Source organism: Festucalex cinctus, chromosome 5 (assembly GCF_051991245.1).
Source record: "Festucalex cinctus isolate MCC-2025b chromosome 5, RoL_Fcin_1.0, whole genome shotgun sequence".
NCBI lineage: Eukaryota > Metazoa > Chordata > Actinopteri > Syngnathiformes > Syngnathidae > Festucalex > Festucalex cinctus.
This window is the reverse complement of record NC_135415.1, coordinates 29,786,119-29,807,679: the sequence shown is the minus strand read 5'-3', so window position 1 is coordinate 29,807,679 and position 21,561 is coordinate 29,786,119. Positions and strand designations below refer to the sequence as shown.

The 21,561-nt window shown below is 37.0% G+C and overlaps 1 protein-coding gene across 5 annotated transcripts in view; it reads right to left on the bottom strand.

The window, feature by feature from the left end:
• Nucleotides 1-21,561, bottom strand: part of galnt9 (polypeptide N-acetylgalactosaminyltransferase 9) — an 88,064-nt gene that overhangs the window by 38,856 nt on the left and 27,647 nt on the right. For all 5 annotated transcript variants that reach the window (XM_077521287.1, XM_077521289.1, XM_077521288.1 and 2 more), the window contains exons 5-6: nt 17,821-18,018; nt 12,260-12,377 (exon numbers count right to left, since the gene is read on the bottom strand). In XM_077521287.1, the coding sequence (XP_077377413.1) occupies nt 12,260-12,377; nt 17,821-18,018 (316 nt within the window). The remainder of the gene's footprint in view (nt 1-12,259; nt 12,378-17,820; nt 18,019-21,561) is intronic.

Genomic DNA, 21,561 nt, shown 5'->3' with positions numbered 1-21,561 from the left:
GGTATCAGAATGTAACAACATAAAGTACATTTGGAACTTTCCCTCATACAAACGGCATATTCTCCACCAGCCAGAGTCACCACATAATGATCGTCGCAACGTGCACCAGATGCTATGAGCCATTAACTTCTCACTGAACCCAAAATGAGACCCCCTGCATGGCAGAATATATGAAAACTGCTGCAAGACTCTTTTTGGAGTTGCACAGCAAGAGTGCAGCCTGTGCTCAGTTGACCATCTTAAGCTTAAATGTGTCACAAATGCGATTTTTAGGAGCTTTAGCGCACATTCGTGCCTGATGGTTTATTCATACTCTGTAGCTCTTTTTTTTTTTTTTTTTAAGTCATTAGTTGAAATGTGAAATTGAATTTGGATAGTAGCCACCGATGGTGTTTTGGTACATTAGCCTGACTTCTGTGCAAGTCGAGTGGATTTCGTTCCTGTTCTGTGATGGTGTGAATGTGATTGTATGGTTTGTAGCTTGCATTTTGCCCAAAGTTGGCTGGGATTGGATCCAGCTACTCGCCACCCTAAACAGAATAAGAGATATAGAAAATGGATGAATTTGGATAGTCTGAATGATTTTGTTGAATACTCTTTGGCTAAATTCAGTTACAACACATTTTATATCGAACTTCTTTGTGGTAAGTGAAGTCATGAAAACATTTGTATAACCGGCAACGTCTTCCCCTTCTGGAGGTGGAGCTGGAAGGCGAGCGTCTGGTGGCGTGGCTCCCACCTTCCCAATGGCTGTGAGAGGGGCCCAAATGGTTCGGGTGCAAAGAGAGCTGGGCATCGGCCAAGTGCGGGAACCTTGGCGGACCTATCGCCGGCTACAGAAGCCAACTCTTGCTCTCCCTTAGAGATACGGTGAGAAGTTGGGTCATCCGAAAGGGACTCAGAGTGGAGATAGTGATCCTCCACGAGTGGAGGTCAATTGAGGTGGCTCGGACATCCGGTTTGAATTGAGAGTTGTTCCGGGCAGTTCCCAATGATGACCCAGAAGACGCTGGAGAGACTATGTCTCTCTGCTGGCCTGGGAACACCTTAGGATTTCCCCAGGAGGCGCTTACATGAAGTGGCTGGGGAGAGGAAAGTCTGGGCTTCCTTGTTCGAGCTGCTATCCCCACGTCCTGACTTGGGATAAGCAGCAGAAAATGGACGGATGTTAACTCATTCAAACCCAAAGACGTATAAGTACGTTTTTCAATACTTCACTCCCAAAAACATATTTATACGTCTTTTTTTTTCTTTTCTTTTTTTTAAATGCCTACAGCATAAAGATAGAGCTTCTGACATGAAGAGGTCGTTTAAAGCAATGGTAGTTATTGCAAAAAACGGCCAGCAGGTGGCAGAAGAGTATAAGAAATCAGCTAGGACCATTTGCAACATGCTCTTTTTGCCAGTGTTTTCAACGGGTTTGTGAATGATGATGAAACTTAGCAATATTCTAATGCTAATTGCTGCAAAATGGAAATGGATATGTTTTTATAGCAATAGAACAGAATATTCTGTGGACCTTGCAAAGTCAGTCAAAATCCAGTAAAACAGACAGGAGCTTCTGTGAAAATGGCTGGGAATGAAAGAGTTAAAGTCACTCTGCATGTGCACCTATTGATAGTTTGACTGCTGACACAGAAAGAAAATTGAAGATCAATAGTTCTTAATTGCCCGTGGACATGGTAGCCCCAGCCAAGCAAATAAAATCATTTCCTATGGTCAATTCTTCGTTTGACATTTTATAGTGATTGTTATGGCCAAAGAGTTAACAAAATATGTCTCACTGCAATGTGTAATGCTTTGCTTCTGGTTCGAGCGAGGAGCGGCCATAAAAGCCTGAAAGTCAAGGTAGCATATCATTTTATCCGAAGGGCTATTAAATGAACCAAACTCTGCAGAGCATTTCATAATACTACAATAGTTGAGTTAACTCAGTGCCCTGTTGGACACTATATTATTTGCTTGCCGCTAAGGATAATGATAATAATAATAATAATAATAATAACAACTAGACTAAGTGCAATTTCTGGAGAAATTGCGTGGGAATGCTGAAAGCTGAATGCTAATAGCTGAATGCTAATGAAGGAAACAAAGAAACTGTGAAAATTACAAAGTAATTACACTATTAATTACTAGTAATAATAGTAGTAGTCGTCATAGAAACAGTAGTAGTATTACTAGGAATTATTCAGTAATAAATAAATAAGTGAAATTGTGCGAGTACTGTAAATAATGTGGAGTCAGACGATATATACACTGACAGGCGTGAATTTTCTCAGCAAGTTGAAATTTGAACGGTGTAAATCTGAAGTTTTATGTGGGAGTTGTTTGACTGCAAAAAAGCGGGGAGAATAAAATGCTATAATAAGTAAGATGAAAGAATCTCAATAACACAATAATAATGAATAAGATGGAAGGGAATAAAATCATCTTTCGACAGTATTTGGAGCCGTCAAAAGTACTTGTATTTGAATGCTTGCAAGAAGTTTAGCCAGCCAAATGTTAATTTCATGATATAGTTAACAGTTTTTCTTGGCTATAAATATTTCAGATGTTTCACTTAACATCATATGTGTATCGTGAGTATAAAGAACGATCATCTACATGGCACACGCGCTCAGCGTAAAAAAAAATATATATCTTAATTTTCGTGCCGGGGTAAGTCTGTTTTAGCCAGTTTGAAGCCTCGTTGGGCATTCTGGCGGACCGAGGGCAATTTTTTATAACACACCCCAGGCCCCCCTGGCAATTTGGTGACAGAAAGTAGAATAGATTGGAACAGGTGAAACCAGGTCTAAGTTGTGGCGCAGGTGGTGAAACGCGATTTGGGTGGAATTGATTGACAGATTCTTCACTCTGCTTTAATGTGTTTATGTGTATATGTTTATATAGTTTGTTTACATAATGTACACCACACGGTGGTGGAAAACTAATGAAATACCTAAGACTAAAATTCAAAAACCATTTTCGTTAACGAAATAAAATGAAAATGCTGGATTTCAGAAGGCGAAAAATCTTTTGAAGATCCCGCACACAGGTTGTCCTTCGGAGTCCATTCAAGCTTTGACCCCTCGTAAAATTGCAGGCTGCGTCATTAAAACCAAGCGCCAAACACATGGGATTTTTATGTTGTGTAATGTGATTGCTAATTTAATTTAATCGTCACTGTACTTGCGGTAGGTTGATTGCATCTAGGCCATTTGAGTGATCAGCTCCTTGGGGCTGCCCAATGCACAAGCTATAAAAAAAAAAAAACATTCACAACATTAACAACAGCAAACGGATCAGATTTCCACCAACACATTTGAACTTCTGTGACACATAATTAAAAAAAACAACAACATTTTTTGACCTGACAGTATTCAAATCACGCTCTCTCCAACATTGATTATGTTACGTATAGAGTCGACCTCTCAAAGCCACACTGGTTTTCTGAAACTGCAAGGGTGGGACTTTCAAATACTGCTCCAAGATGAAACGGGGTCAGAAGAGTCTTTCAGGAACTTCAAACCCAGATTGAAATGATGAAAGGGTGGGCTGAGGTCATGCAAAGTTAATATTGTACCTCATCCCACCAGACAAACGCATCCGACAGACATGCATAAGGAATCTTCCCTGCAGCAACAAATAAAGGCCTCAGGCATGCTGGAAGTGTAATACAGTACGAGTTGCGTAGGTCAAGCAGAGTTCACCTTCACTTTCATCAACTGCTCGATGGGTTTAATTCTCCCGTTTGTGTGTAAGCCCTTTTTTTTTTTTTTTTTTTTAAATGCTTGTGCACTTTTTTATCTACACACATTCTCTCATCTAGACTTCTGACACACCCACCATATGTAACCGGGGTATGAGGCGAGGGCTGTTTGATTCACTGAATTCTCAGACTGCATGGCCTTATTTTGAAATCCATAATGAGAAAAATAACAGACACTTTAAATTAGGGGTGTTAAAAAAAATCGATTCGGCGATATATCGCGATACTACATCGCGCGATTCTCGAATCGATTCAATAATCGGCAGAATCGATTTTTTTTTTTTTTTTTTTTTTTTTTTAGGATTCACACCTTGAGCATGGAAGAATGTTATATGAACGGAACATTAAGCCTTAATATTTTATTTTAATGCTGTTCAAACATGAAACAGATTACAACCTCTATAAGACTGAAATTTCAGATAAATAAATAATACATTTTCATATAAATCTTACACTCTACAAGCTTACTGATTAGTATTTTCTAAATTTGAATGAAAAAAATCGCAACAATCGACTTATAAATTCGTATCGGGATTAATCGGTATCGAATCGAATCGTGACCTGTGAATCGTGATACGAATCGAATCGTCAGGTACTAGGCAATTCACACCCCTACTTTAAATATAAGATCATCTTCCTCTTTTTTTAATATTTGATTTTGTTTTTGTCTCTGCTTGTTGCCATGCCATCTGGCCAGGGCCTTCCGTTGTAGGGCTGTAATTAATCGAAATTCAATTACGATTTCGATTATTAACCTCTACGATTACAGAATAGGCATAATCGTACAAAAACGATGATTAATAATAGAGCTGAAATGACATTTCTGCCTCGGATAGCCGCTGAGATAGTCGTAGTCAAGCTAATGGCAGTGTGCACGACAGTACACGGGGCTGTGAGAAACCACATTTCAAAATAAACCTTACTTTACCAAGTAGTATATGTGGATCAATGCACAAGAGCTAAGTTTCATCAGTTTTCACAAATCTATTTCAAATTGTAAGTAATTGAGCTTTTTTTCTACATGGCCCTGGTTGATCTCCTTTGCTCTGCTGCCACCCGCTGGCCGTTTGTGTAATAACTACCATTTCTGCAACCGTTCTTTGCAGTTGAGAGGCTGCATCAAAGCCTTCTGTATGCTCTAGCATAAAAACAAACAAACCAAAAAAACGTATAAATACGTCTTTGGGACACTTAGAACATTAAGAAAAAAAAACGTATTTATACGTTATTGGGAGTAAATATGTTAAATGCTTCTATTGTATTCCCATAAGAAATACCTTATGATGATCTTATGAGGCATGGTGATGAACATATACTGAGGTGCTCCGCGCTTGTCCCAAGATAATTCCATTCAACTTGCTGCACCTTGGCTTTCATGCGATTGTTAATTTGCTGCAGGAGCAAAATTACAAGTAGCCTTCACTCACATGCCTTCTTGTGGTGAGGTCATTCGACATTTTCAGCCAGTCACAGACATCTGACAGAGGTAATTATGTGATCTAATTAAGCTATGCTTGGAGGGAGTACGTTGAGAAATAAGGAGACAGTTACGGGGTGAACCAGTCTAGCTTCCGAAAATACATCTATTGATGGTGGTGATGATAATGCCTGCAGAGAGGACGTCCCCTTGCGCAGCATATTTAAGTGAGGGGGTGGGGGGGTGGGGGGGGGGATCTGGATCTTGGCAGAAGTTATAATGAAGAGGGGGTTACATTAGTACAAGGTGAGCTGAGGTTCTTCTAATTACCTCTGGCCTGGAACCTTTATCAGGGATAGTGATGTACAGTAAGGTGATATCAAAATACTTTTCACAAACTATGTCAAACGCCTCGTCATTTTGTTGTGTACATAAAAACAATATACAGGCACAGGACACCTGCAATCGAGTGCCTGAATTTGAATCTCAACCGCGATGAGATATGATACCTTATCGATTATTTGATATTGTCATTGATGATGGGAAAAAAAAGTGCATCTTCATTTTCATGATTTGGTGTAATTTGGGAGATGTGATGGGGCCGCCGCGCACATCGAGCAATTTGGTCACAAAAAAAGTACAGTAGGCTAGATTTTAAACTTGGTCAAACCAAGTCTAACTATGTGGCGCAGGTAAGTGTGAGGCGATTTTGGTGGATTGGTGAAGGCTCTGGCAGACTTGAGACTGAGAACAGTCAAATGAGAGTGTTCAGCATTCCTTCACGATATACAGAATTTTTCCCACAGTATACGATTCCTAATATGAAGCTTTGGCTACTAAAATTTGGGAATATTTACATTCGTCTTGAGCCAAGATTAATTCATACATAATACAAAAAAAAATGAGTTAAAAAAAAGTTAAAAACAGAAAGAAATTAAAAGTTTGACGTTATAACCTACAGGAGAAGACATGAATAGGAAACTCTTCACAAACTACGAATTCATATAAAAGGTCCCTTGCTGTAATTTCAAACTTTTATTTATTTTTTTATCGTCTTTGATATCCTTTTATATTGGGTTCAAAAGATAATTTAGCTTGAAAATGAGTGTAGATGCCGTAATTCAAGCCATTTTCATTAAAATTTAAATTTTCAAAAAATCATGTAAGCAAGCTTTTCTCTGACTGCATCTGTGTTCTCCTTAGTTTGGTTAAAAAAAAAAATTGTTGGCACTTCCGATATGCGAGTTTCTTGTGGCCACCATCTCTCCATTGTGTTGGCTCCCTTGAAATTCAAAAATTCAATGGGCCACTGGTGGAAATTGTGGTTCTCACACAACAGTTACATTGTCTCGGCGTACCTAATTAAGTGCCCAATGATTGTTGGAGTGAAGCTTTTCAAACAGCTTCATTAAACACCGAGGAAACAATATCTTGTGTTTCTTGCATGGATAACTTTTACAAGTATATCTCTTACCACTTTCATTTCACGTCCCCGATACAGATTTGAGCTCAAACGTACGATCATGAACGTCGGTGTAACTAAAACTGAGTCCATTACGCTTGAAAAGATTGATCTGGCCTCTAAATAATGCAGGCTTTGGAAAAAAGAAAGACAAAGGCCGGATCAATATCGAACGCTACTGCCCCTGCATCAGTGGAGGGAGGATGGTTCCACAGATGTTGCTGCTCAAACTGCATGGTTAACTCATTCATTCCCAGTTGTTTTACTGGATTTGAACTGATTTTGCAAAGGCTCACAGAATATTGTGTTCTATTTGTTGTAAAAACATGGAACCGACCAAAAGAAGGTTTAGCATCTCTTCTTTCATTAGGACAAAAAAAAATTATATTTTTATGTTTCTGTTTTGTAGCAATTAGCATTGGAAGATAGCTAAGTTTAATCATTATTCACAAATCTGTTTAAAACAGTGTGGGGGGGGGGGGGGGGGGGGGGTTTGCAACATGGCCCCGGTTGATCTCTTATTCTCTGCTGCTACCTGCTGGCCGTTTTTGTAATAACTACTTTTGATTCAAGCGTTCTCTTCACTTCAGAGGCTGCATGAAAGCCTTTTGTATGCTCTAGCATAAAAAAACAAAAAACAAAAACAAAAACGTATAAATATGTCTTTGGGAGCAAATGAGTTAAAAAAAAATCAATTGAGGATCCTGAATAAGATACTTAAAAGAAGATCCGAGTCCTCAACTGGATATAATTAAGGCTTCTGTCCAGATAAAGCTTGAAAAAAATAAAACCATTAACGGGTGTTTTAATACTCAATGTCCTGAGACTATATTCGATAAGAGACTTGACAATATGCGAGTACAGTATTGCAGCAGAGGTCAATTAACAATAAAGTATACTCAGTATTTCTCACATAAACAATTTCAGGGTTAATATCCAACATGCATCCAATAATTGTTTGAAGTCTCGGAGTCTCCCGCCTCTTAATTAAATGTAATAGAAGAATTTGTCCGCAGCCAAAGATTTGTTATCTTTTTTTAATTCGCCCCTTGTTGGAAGTGACTCACATATGGTCAGTGCCCGCTATCATTTGCTTCTTGATGTGCTCGGGCATGCTGGTGATTTAGAAGCTGCCAGAAGAGTGGCTGGTGTCCACAGATGGCCGAGGTTTTATTGGCGCCTCAGAGCGACACTCTTGTCCTTCACAAGGTCGCCGCTCTTGCTGCAGGAAGCTGCAGACTGTGTGAGTTGTGAGTTCAAGGCCAGAGCTTTTTAACGTCAGCAGTTTTCTGATTGGGCGCAACTACAATATTGAATGCATTATTCAAATAGACTTGACTTAAACTTTATATCGCGCCTTCATCCATAAATCCACATCAGATATATTTAATTTTTCAAACTAGTGTTTTCTTTTGGGTCCTACTTTGGCAAATGTCAACAGAACTTATAAAAACCTGAATTGTCCACTATACAAGACTTCCCGATTGTACAATTTGAATGCAAACTGATAACTCAAATAATAAGATCAATAACTGTAAGATATTAACACTAAAAAAATGATATGTTGAATTTAGTCTTTTTTTCTCCATTAAGTGGTTTCACACAATAAAATAACCTGGATCCACAAACATTTTTTATACTTGTGTGGTTTACCTTAAAAAAATAAATAAATACATAAATAAATAAATAAATAAATAAATAAATAAATACAAATTGGAATCTGGAGCCAAATGGTTTTATTTCATTCATCCACTTGAAATAAAATATTTTTTTCCCAGTGAATATTTTTTTTGCAGGCTTAATCAAAGGGTCTGAAAGAGTTTCATCCACGTATCGGTGATATTCTCAGTTTGAACTACTATGAAGCCGCACCTGAATAACAACTGCTTCAAAGAAGCACCTGTGGTGGTTGTGTATTGCCTGAAGAAATGTTTCACTGACTCATAGCGGTCCGTGATTCATTTATTTATTTATTAACCATCTGGTTTATAAAAAAAAAAAAAAAAAAAAAAAAGCATACATAGCAGCTGAGTCCAAACAGGAAGACACATAATAAAGCATTACAATATCTTATATTTTTCCCCAAAATGAAAACAATTAACGTTATGTTAACATTTATTATTAATGAATATGAAATTTTATGAATGTAGCCCAAATTACACAGTGAACAGGGATTGTAATTTGAAGATAAAAAAAAAAAAAAAAAAAAAAGCTAAATGATCAGAGATTGGTAAATCATAGTGTTGTTCCGATACCGTTTTTTGGCCCCCGATACCGATACCCAGCTTTGCAGTATCGGCCGATACCGATACCATACCGATACTTAAGTTTGTTTTTGTTTTTTTCCTCAACATGAAAAAGCTGTCCTGCTATTGGTTCAGAGCATTCAAGGGCCAATAGGATATCGTAGATCGGCATGCAGTGAACATGTCACATGCCAGTGAATGTCATGTACGAGCAAGACACAAGATGCTGCATTCAAAATCCTATATTATGGTATCGGCATGTTACTTGTGAGTACTCACCGATACCACTGTTTTAATGCAGTAATCGGCGCCTCTGCCGATACCAGTATCGGTATCGGAACAACACTAGTAAAACATCCATCACTAATGGTGATAACATGATAGTAAATAAATAATGAAGTCAAGTCTAAGTCTAAGTAGAATGTATTTTTTTTAAATAATTTAAAACAAACAAACAAACAAATAAATAACTGTACACTTAACAAACAAGTTAATCGTCTCATTGGCTCTCAAAATAGAAAATGAATATGATGTGGATGCTCAATGTTCCAAACTGCACTCATTCATTCATTCATTCATTCCAAATGTAAAAGCAGTGCCAAGGATGCAGGGGACCAAGTCAAGTATAATTATGCTTCTCTCCTCTCTTGCTCTTGGAACTGTTAGACTTTAATTATATCCATTCGCCACACTAACCACATACACGGGAGCAGACATCTCAAGGCCAGTCCAGGTAGTTGAATAGGTCGCATTGTGAATAATAATTGGCTTCGTTGCTTAAGATGGATGCGCATGGTTGGTTTACTGAGGCGAGCTCACATCACACTGCTGTTTATAGGACTTAGAAGTGCCATATATATATATATATATATATATATATATATATATATATATATATATATATATATATATATATATATATATATCGGGCTTTTATGACAATAAAACAGATTTCACAGCACAGCTTGAATTGTTTCCCGATGACTCGTGTGTGAAGCAAACCCAAAAAGATTAAAATTAGCCTTTGTTTTGGCAGCGGAGGTTTGGCTGGCAGACGCATTCAGACGCCGACTTATTCCACATCAAATAGGAAAAAAAAAACAAAAAAAAAAACAAAGCTGTAAAATATCACTTTTAAAGGTATTGTTAAAATAGTCTCATAGGGACTATTTATATTACTTTATGTTAATAAGGTTCACAAACAATCTATTATAGTCAATGATATATATTATTTATTTATTTATTTTTTTACATTCACTGACGTCGGACAGAATCCTTTTTTAGGAGACCAAAAAAAAACAATAAAAAAACGTATAAATACGTCTTTGGGACACATAAAAACGGATTTACACGTTATTGGGAGCAAATGAGTTAATTTGTGTAGTGCATCCTTTTTTTTTAGTTCATTTATAGTCTTAGATTTTTGCTGTTATATGAATTAGCTTGTCCTTTCCATTTACATAATTAAGTTTCTTACTAGGAACATTTTACACATCAGTTCTAAACAACATGGGACAATTCTATTTCCTCGCAAAGAGGCCAGTGGCTTCCTTCCTGAAGCCATTAAAAAAAACAAAAAAAAAACCAGAGGCAGCATCTCCCAATGAATTCCGAATACCTTTCAACCTTTCTGTCTTTCATCCGCCCTCTGTAGTCACATCGCGTTCCTGCAGACTTGGTTACTGTGAGCTACTCCGGCTAATTGCTTAACACGTTCTCGTCAATCAAGCCGTATCCCAAATGGCACCTCCGCTCAGTTGACACCGCAACGAGACGTCCCGGTTTCCACGGCGAAGTCATGACTCATCAGAAGCCCATGCGTGTGTATTCCATTAGCTGCGGAATAAAATTGATGATGCCTGGACAGCTGCTGAAGATTGCACGTGCACAATTTCAGTAGCGCGTTTCATTTTTTATTTTTATTTTATTTTTTTCCCCCCCCAGAGTCAGGACATTGTTGGCTACAATGAATCAAATGTGGCCAACAAATGTGCATATTCATATTTAATAAATGACAGAATTGTTTGTGTTCATATGCACAAATAAAATAAAATGAAAAAACAGTAGCACAAAACAGTTTAATAAGGTTAGTCCACTTAATGTAGCAGCTGAATTGATCACCGTCCTAATTTATATGCATAGTTAGGTACATAAAGTGTTTCTACTGAATGAGAAAATATGGTCACCTTGGGGGGGGGGGGTCCTTCGTGGTTAGCAAATAATGCATCACATTGAGTTATAACCGTGATAATAGCGCATTAACGATCAGAAAGCTGGTGGATTCTTTTGTTTGTTGTTGGAGATACATAATAGTGATGAAGTGGCAATCAACCACCGTAAACATCACGAGTTTCACTCAAGCTGTCTTAAGAGACGATCGCAATCAGCGAAGCGTACGCGAGCGCTCGCTCAAGTGATTTTTCAAAGGACATCAGAGGACATATGGATGACATCTTACCATTTGGATTTGGATAGAAAAGATGGTAAAGGTAAGTTTTATCTTTTCCACATATGACAAAGCTTAGGTGAGTGTTTAGAGCAAAAAAAAAAAACGGTTCCACTTGCTTTGAGAGATTTTTTTTTAATGACTTTAATCACCAAACCAACAAACGAATTCTTGAAGTCTGTGGCTCACATGAGGCATTAAATTCAACTCAAAGCGGCAGCAAAAGAGCCTTTGGGTTGGCTGTAACATTTGCATAAAAGGGATTTTCCACGTACACTTCAATTTCAGAAAATCTTAGCTCTGCATATTTTAATCTGGTTTCTGTTGATGCCTTTGGTTTTTTTTTTTTTTGTATCTTACGCTGTTGCCCAAAGCTCAGAAACATGGGAAATATCTTTAGAAAGCTGTGGCAAATATGTACTGTGTATGTTATATGTCAAAGTACTATACTTTAAATATTATGTTTGTAGTTATTAGGGGTGCTAAAAAAAAATCAATTCGGCAATATATCCATTTTTGATGGAAAAATATTCAACAAAACGTCTAACTTTCACACCTTAAGCACGGAAGAATGTTTTATTAATGGAACGTTAAGCCTTAATATTTTATTTCAACGCTGTTCAAACATGAAAAATGTTACAACCTGTTTGTTAAATCCAGTAGCTTACAGTTATAAGACTGAAGTTTCAGATCAATAAATAATACATTTTCATACAAATCTTACAGTATATATTGTACAAGTTTACTGAATGGTATTTTCTAAATTGAGTGAAAAAAATCGTAACAAACGACTTGTAAATTCATATCGGGATTAACCGGTATCGAATCGAATCGTGACCTATGAATCGCGATACGGATCGAATCGTCAGGTACTAGGCAATTCACACCCCTCGTTGATATTGTTGAAAATTCGTTTAGTCAACTTCGGTGACCTTACCCTCATGCCGAGTTCGATGTTCTCCCCTCCGTAGACTTCCATGCCAGGATCCAGCAGACCAATCTCTCCAAAGTATTCACGATCCACCACAAAAGAGCAGCCAATCATTGCCGGGGTTCTGGAAAGAGAGAGATGACGCGATCATGATAGTAAAATGATCAGCTTCTACGATGTTCCGTCAATGGTATGCTATTTTCATAACTGTGTACAGAGTAACAAGAGGTAGAAGAGGTTTTCTTGCAAAAATAAAAAAATAAATAAAAAATAAATCAGGGTTCTTTGTAAATTTGTAACAAAGCATTTTTTATTTTATTTTTTTACAGGATCCTTTAGTTTTACAGTTCTTGAGGGTTTTTCAAAGGGAAATGGTTCAAACCCTTCAAAAAGAACCCTTACTTTTAAAAATGCATGGCTATATCCTTGAACATAGTGAGATCTCTCTATGGGCAAGGATATAGGTCAAGGAACTTTAAAAAAAAATCTATTTTTTTAAGAAAATTTCACTTCAAAAGGAGTACTTGATCCCCGAAACAACATCTTGTCACATCTCTGCCCCCATTCCGCTGTTCACGTGCATGATTGCACTTTTAAAAGCGAGCACAATCTGAAAAGGACCTCAGGTCGGCGTGCACAACAAATATTGGAGAGCATTCTTCACAAAAGTGGGGTAACCCACTCCAGCAAAAGTCCCCAGGCTTCTTTTATACCACTATTATCTGCCAGGTCCCATCTTAAGTGCTTTGGGACAAAGACCCATAAAAAGCACTCTATTCATCCAGGGTACTCAAAAGTTTTTTTGTTTTTTTTTCTTCTAAAGTGGCTTGCGATATTCTTGTTTCTGGAAAGATGCCCTGAAGTTTGTCATATAATGTAGCACGTACCCACACAAGCGCACACGCTAATTTTAGAGGACTAACTTGACTGCTAATTCAATCATGAACCAGACGAAGCCCCATTGGTCTCGCTTGATGATTAAATGAGTGCACATTTAGCACGTCATGTGCTGTGAATCACAAAGAGAAAGGAAGGTGCTTGTACTTTTGAATATACATAACATTCTGGCAGCACAAGCTTTGACATCTGGAATCAAGTGGAACATTCCGGTTCTCCCGAAATAAATCAGATTTCAAAATGCGGGTGCAAAATTTTTTTATTTTACAGTTTTTTTTCTGCATTTTAAAAATATTTTTATTATTATTTAATTGACAAAAATAAACTTATTTTACATGTCAAATGTAAAATAAGAAATCACTGTAACTGTAAAAACACACACAAAAAAAAAAAAAAAAAAACTCCATTAGAAATACATATATTGATTGCCAAAATACGTTCACAAGTATCATAATTTCATAAACATTTGTCTGTTATTTAATGGAATAAAATGTAAAAATCCACTTTAAAACCCTAAATTGTTTTTACATTTACTGCAAAATGAACAGTACAAATTTGTAATTTTACCAGAATTTCTTTGTGAATTGACTTTTTTTTTTTTTTTTAAGTGAAAATAACTCCAATTTCTGAAATGTTCTAGATGGTAGCATTCATTGTATTAATATTTATGTTGACAGGGCATCTAATGAGCCCTTGAAGACTCACACAATTCATAAGTATGGCAAAATAGAATTTTCTTTTTTTTTCCCCCTGAGAATCTTGTTAATGTTTCATTTGAATGGAAAATGCTATTGCGAGCACAACATTGACTTATTTCATCCACTGGCACCAATGAAATCTTAAATACGGTTAAGTATGACTGTAAAACACAAATACTGTGTGCTGTACATACTGTGTTTTGTATTACCAGAAAATGGGCATGTGCAGTAGAATATATTCATGTGGCGAACATCTGCGTGTTGATTAAGATAACACTGCATCCATTCGCATGAACACATATCTTAGTTTGCAGGAATTGTTGTTGACCAAAGGGTATGCCTTAGCCGTAATCATCAGAATAATTACAAGTATGCCGATTTTATACATTCTTGTAAGCTCTTTCTGCCTTCGGTGTTGGAAAGCGTAGCTGAGAACGAGCTTCGACGGGCCACCCGGCTTCTGTTGTTGATAGGAAGAAACCTTGCAGAACAAGTGGCTGAATGATTTCCAATAGAAATCCACACAGCTGAAACGCTTTTCCCCTTGAGGCAATCTGTCCATGAGCACAAACTTCCAATTGAGAAACATGGACCAGCTTTGCCATGCACCCCCCCCCCCCAGCTCTTGTCTTATCTGACTGTTGAAGTAAAATAGCATTGCCATAAACAACAAACGCATTCAAACCAGAAACCTCATTCAACAAACTGACCTACTAACACCGAAGGAGCTGTAAACAGCGTGTGGATTTTTCCACATCCTTTCAAAATGATAATAATAATCCATGGTTGCACATATCCCTCAGTCTGAAGAGACTCAGTTATCACTATCACTATTCTGACATGAACTGCACACGACAACAATTCTCCCGATTATAGCAGCATGAACATCACATAAAGACTTTCAGTATCTCTTTCAAATCATTGCGTTGGCTCGCAGTCGTGATTTGAGGGTTCCAACTTCACTGATCATTTAAAATTCTGCCACTGCTAAGATTATACTGTTGGATAGGTATTTATTTTAACAATGTGTTTAATTGGGCTTGGAACTTTACGGACATGTATTGACTAGGACTGGGTTTAAAAAAATAAATAAAAAAATCGAGTAGACGATATTAAATTGTTTTCTTTTTCGAGCCCAATATCGATTCATAAAACCATGAATCACTCATTTTAAAGGCATTTTTTTTTTATCTTATTGTTTTTAATTTACTCTTCACATGAATTTAAAACAATTTTCTTACATTTATGAAAGACCTGACTTATTGCACTTTAATTCAATTCGGAATTGTTTTAATTTATATTTGAAATTATTGAATTTGACTTATGAAAAATATTTTCTTCTCATCCTTGCTGATGTTTGTGTAACACTTAAGTGATTATAACACTTGTGAATCAAATTGAATCATAAAAAAAAAAAAAAAAAATCTGAAGCAAATTGTATTGATCTCTAGTAAATTGAAATCGAATCAATTGAGGATATTAGAATCGACCCAGCCCGAGTATTGACAGGTTTCTTTCACTCACTTTATTGGGGTGCATGAGAGCGGGAAAATGCACAAAAGTCATAATCACAATAATTGACAAGTTAACACCCTCAACCTTAGCATGAGTTTGTTTTGCATATCATTAGATCTTGCAGGTGTGTATTTAATCTCATCATCATGAGCAGCTCTACAGCATACATACAGTATATTAGGGGTGTTTAAAAAAATCGATTCGGCAATATATCGCGATACTACATCGCGCAATTCTCGAATCGATTCACTAGGCGGCTAAATCGATTTTTGAACTTCCATTTTTAATGGAAAAATATTCAACAAAACATCTTACTTCGGGTTAGGGTTCACACCTTAAGCATGGAAGAATGTTATATGAACGGAACATTAAGCCTGAAAATGTTATTTTAATGCTGTTCAAACATGAAACGATTTACAACCTGTTTAAGACTGAAGTTTCAGATAAATAAATAATACATTTTCATACAAATCTTAGACTGTACAAGCTTACTGATTAGTATTTTCTAAATTTGAATGGAAAAAGATTTATAAATTCTTATCGGGATTAATCGGTATCGAATCGAATCGTGACCTGTGAATCGTGATACGAATCGAATCGTCAGGTACTAGGCAATTCACACCCCTACAGTGTATGGTTAATATTTTTTCCAAGTAAATGTGTCTATCAATACAGTTTTGAACTAATAATGTTGTCTTGTAGGATTTTTTTTTTTTTTTGTATGTTATTTGCTCCAACTGTGGCAAAACGGTGATGCTGTTATCAAAATTCCAAGTAATTCTTAAAAAAAGGGTTGCAATCATTTAAACATGACTTTTCAAAATAGGTCCCGGTGTTTGTCAGGAGAGGTTCACCCGGGTTCGTGTGTTCGGGGGGGGGGGGGGGGGGGGGGGGGGGGGGGCACCGTTAGCGCGCTCGTTCACACAATGACATTTAATGATTGAAAACATCATGTGTAATTTGGGTTGTGCATCTCCTGGTTGGAGGATGCTGATGCCTCTGCTGGGCCTCCAGGTCGATATAATGGATCTGCCATGCTGCCATGGTAACCAAGGCATGTCATATTGTTATGGGAGCGAGTGGCAGGGCGCATGTCTTAAAAATCACAAGATTGGCACAGATTATCTTCATGCTGTTCACATCATGAAGATCACAAACAAAAGAAAGTCAATAATGAGGCCATTTATCTCATTCTTTTTTCTTTTTTTTTTCCCAATCTGCAGGATGTCCAGCTTCAACTTTACCTTTTATCTTGACAAAATTATGAAACCAATATTTTTTTTAAGTAAATTGTATTACTTTAGTTTCAAAAGAAACACTGACTGTAATAACAAGCTTGCTCTATATTCTTTATTGTTTTATTTATTTATTTATTCACTCACTCACCTACTTCTTGTTCTGAATTTACTGATGTAAAATGTATTTCCTTGTATAAAAAAAAATACTTGTATACGCACTTAAAATTTGTTCACGTTTTTCTTATCTTATAAATAAGGTTGAGAGTTTCATATGACTCGGCAGAGAGTCAAATAATGTTTCTACAAAATATATTAACCTGGAAATGAATTTTTGAAAAATGAATCTCGTAGTTAGTTAGTTAGCAACAACCAAATAAATAATATAGAACAAACTTGAAAAATAATCTTGCTTAATAATTGCTGTGCTCTCATTTTATATATATATATATATATATATATATATATATATATATATATATATATATATATAAAATAATACACCATAGAATAGATATTAATGTCTGTAAGAAAGGTTTTCATCTCAAATTATTATTTTTTTTTTTACAAGGGAGATGAAACAAAAGCTACTTTATTGATTTGCAGAAGACGTTGCGCGTGGGTTGGCATGGGCCAAGGAGAGAAAACACAAACTGTGCTGCAAATTCAGACATTGTGACTTTCTGCCCCATTGCTCAGAAAATAAAAAAAAAAAAGAATCTTTTCAATAAACTACAGACATATTCTTCAATTATAGAGCCAATATAAATAATAAAATACTTGACACTTTGAATACAGCTGGAATTTTTATATAACTTCACAAATCCATTCTGCTCTTTGCACTCTTAGAAACTCATGAGAGCTTTTTTTTATTTTATGTAATGGGTTTGACTATTATTGCAGATTCAATTTTATTACAATTTAATTCTAATCTTTTTTTTTTTTTTTTAATAAAGAAGACATGACCAATTAATCCCAGCTGGCTTTTAAATGCAACCCAAGTACAATAATGATGCAGCATTATACAACTAAATATATTTATCATGGTTAACGAGACAGCTTTCAACGAGGTTATTTATTTGTGCGTTCGGGCGGCACATCATTCCGAAGAGGACCTCAGTTTGACGGTCACCCGCATGAATAAGTCACCAGCTCCAGTTATCCATATTTCATCAAACGTCCTCATGCATTATGGACGCTGCTCGCTCGCGGAAGCGCTCACCTGATAGGGGCCGTCTCGTCGCCCTTGTCCAGCCACTCCTGTGGCGGGATGATGTACATGCACCACAGCCCCCAGTTGTAGCCGTGGGCGGCGTTGGCGTACTGCTGCACCTCAAAGGTGTTGTACTTGATGTTGTCTATCGCGGGCAGGATGATGCGGGTGTGGTCCTCTTTCATTCGGGTTAGAATAGGTTCAGCCCTTCGGAAGACGAAAAGGGAAAGACAAGTAACAGATTCATTCATGAGTCTAATTGTCAATTAGTGTATATGTGTATTTAGTTTCTCGTCTCCCCGCTGTATGCGTTCATTCATTGTGTTTTCCTCCCGCCATGATGTCCGTTTTTGCCTCGGCGTTCCCCCATGTTATTCCATTGCTGTTTTTGTTGGATACATTCGTTTGTTCGACAGATTCTTGTTTTTGTTTCCTTTCTAGAAGATTTTGCAGCAGTGAAGCTAATAAAAAAAAATAATACACATATACATTTTGTGGAAAAATATCCGTCATTTGTTGTTTGACTGATTTCTATTGATGAGGCAAAGGGCTCATTTTACTGGGAATTTGTGCTAAATACCAAATCAGAGCCTTGGCTGAAACAGAGTCGCAGTGAAGTCACTGCCAATGGTACATTTAGGACACACTTTGTCATATCATTCAGAGATAATATCCACCATATCTTCAAAGCCAGTCCTAGTACACTCAACTTGTCATGTGATATACTTCTAAATTTATAAAAAGGAGGCTGCAATTATACCGTGATAAATGCGTCTCAGAAGGATACTCCCACACTTCGAGTTTCTCTGCATCTTTCCGCCCACTGCCTCTGTTCACCCTGATTCTCGGGCTCTCTCGCCTCATCTACTTCTCTTCAGTGGGACCCATTTGTCTTTCCCAAGCAAAACTACTACTTTTATCTTGAGGGCAGTGCTCACGGTATCAATGGAGCAGACAGTATAACACAATCACATACGCTTATAATATGAAAAAGCGATTCCAAATATACAGCTTAACTCATTCACTCGCCGCCATTTTCACATTTCGCAATCCCGTTCGCTCCCGGCTGTTTTACTGGATTTGGACTGATTTTGAAAGGCCCACAGAATATTGTGTTCAATGGCTATAAAAGCATGGAACCTATCAAAAGAAAGATTAAAGTCTCTTCTTTCATCATACAAAAAAAGCATGTTTCTATCTGTTTCCGTTTTGCAGCAATTAACATTAGAAGAGAGCTAAGTTTAATCAGTTTTCACAAATCTATTTGAAATTGTAAGTAATTGAGCTTTTTCTCTAGATGGCCCTGGTTGATCTCCTTTGCTCTGCTGCCACTTGCTGGCCGTTTGTGTAATAACTACCATTTCTGCAGCCGTTCTTTGCAGTTGAGAGGCTGCATCAAAGCATTCTGTATGCTCTAGCATAAAAAACAAAAACAAAAAAAACAACGTATCAATACGTCTTTGGGACACTTACATAAAAAAAAAACGTATTTACACGTTATTGGGAGCAAATGAGTTAATTGAAATGGTTGAAACCTTATAAACTTTAATCTACCTCACGTTGCTGACGGGGTCACAGTTTGCTTGAGAAGAGAACCGAAAAAGAGTCCCCGAGCCAAGAAGCGACTCCCCCACCACAAGATGAACAAATGAGGACGTAACGCAAGATATGCTGTGGAAATGAGGACAGGCCCGGTTTGAATAGATGCGTCTGCATGTGTCATTCCCTTCCTTTATCTGCTGCCTCATCTGCACAGCGATGAGAGGCTTATTCATCCACATCAGGCTAAATCACACCGAGAGCCGAATTACAAAAGAACTGAATCCCTTTCAGCGATGACTAATCACACATTGTGAAAACACGCCAACACCTGTTGGTTGCGTCTCCTCTCACCATTCAATTCCATTTCATGTGGCGCTTCAAACTAATGGACAAGTCCGACTGTACATATTGTCTCTTCAAGGAAAATAGACATATTTGTAGTGGTAGGATGATAATATCTTGTCAGCAAAGGTCTCCGACCTACCTACTTTTTGCTAATATAAAACACAGAACTAGGGATAGGGTTAGGGTTAATATAATATATAATATATAATATATATATATATATATATATAATATATATAATATCGGTGGCCGATAATTTACGGCAATTATCGACCTATTTGACTTCAAACAGATGAACCAGATAATAGAGAAATCCGCCGATAATTATCGGCAATTATCAACCAATTTGGTGTCATACTGATGAACCAGATAATAAAGAAATTTGCAGATAATTATCGACAATTATCAACCAGTTTGACATCATGCAGATAAAACAGATAAAAAAGAAATTTGCCAAAAATTATCGGCAATTCTCAACCAATTTGGCATCATACAGATAAACCAGATAAAGAAATTTGCTGAAAATTATCGGCAATTATCAAACAACTTGACGTCAATAGATAAACCAGATAATAGAGAAATCCGCCGATAATTATCGGCAATTATCAACCAATTTGGTGTCATACAGATAAACCAGATAATAAAGAAATCCGCCGATAATTATCAACCAATTTGACATCATGCAGATAAAACAGATAATAAAGAAATTTGCCAATAATTATCGGCAATTATCAACCAATTTGACATCATGCAGATAAAACAGATAATAAAGAAATCCGCCGATAATTATCGACAATTAACAACCAATTTGACATCATGCAGATAAAACAGATAATAAAGAAATTTGCCAATAATTATCGGCAATTGTCGACCAATTTGAAGTCAAACAGATAAAGCAGATAAAGAAATTTGCCGAAAATTCATATACAGACATACTGTAATAATTCAAATATGCATTTGATAAATCCATCCATCCATCCATCCTCGCAAGGGTCCCGGGGGGTGCTGGAGCCTATCCCAGCATGCTTCGGGCGGTAGGCGGGGTACACCAACTGGTTGACAGCCAATCGCAGGGCACAGCATTTGATAAATATATATATATATATGTTTATAATTGTTTACAATAAAAAGAATTCCACAAATACCAGAGCACATGACACTGCATGAAAGATTCGTAGGTCCATTTTGGGAAAAGGAAATGATTGCATCCACAGCACAACAACATTCACCCAGCTAGGGAACGGATGCCGCGTTGCTAATGATGAATCATTAATAACCTGAGATTGCAAGTGTGCAGAGGTTTGAAGAAACGATAAATAACAATTTCCCGGGTTCAGGAGTGACAGACAAGGTCCAAATCGCAACACACCCCAATTTCCTCCCATTAATGTGGTTTGTTTGACAAATAAAGCAAAGAAAGCGGTTCAATTCTGTCGAGTGGGGGCAGATTGATAACATTTCAGAGTTGAACTCATACACAACTGAATCATGGCAGACTGAGGTCAACTAAACCCACATTTGAAAATTCGATTTAGAATGTACTTTCCTTTAGTGACCATGCCAGATGTTTAACGAACGCACGTTTAGCCGCTAACCATATTCACAGCAAGTAAAAACAACTTGTCTTATTTCTGAAATGTGTGTCGTGGAAATGAGAGCCATATTTAACTCTTTGACCGCCAAAAACGTTTAATAACGATTAGTAAAATTACAATGTATGCCGCCATAAACGGTAAATGACGTCAACTATTTTTTATTATTATTATTATTATTAACTGCGTGGTCAATGGATTGTGGAATCAAAAACACTAACTATGGCCAGCAGATGGCAGAATTTTAGCTCTTTTCAATGGGCTGCCGCCT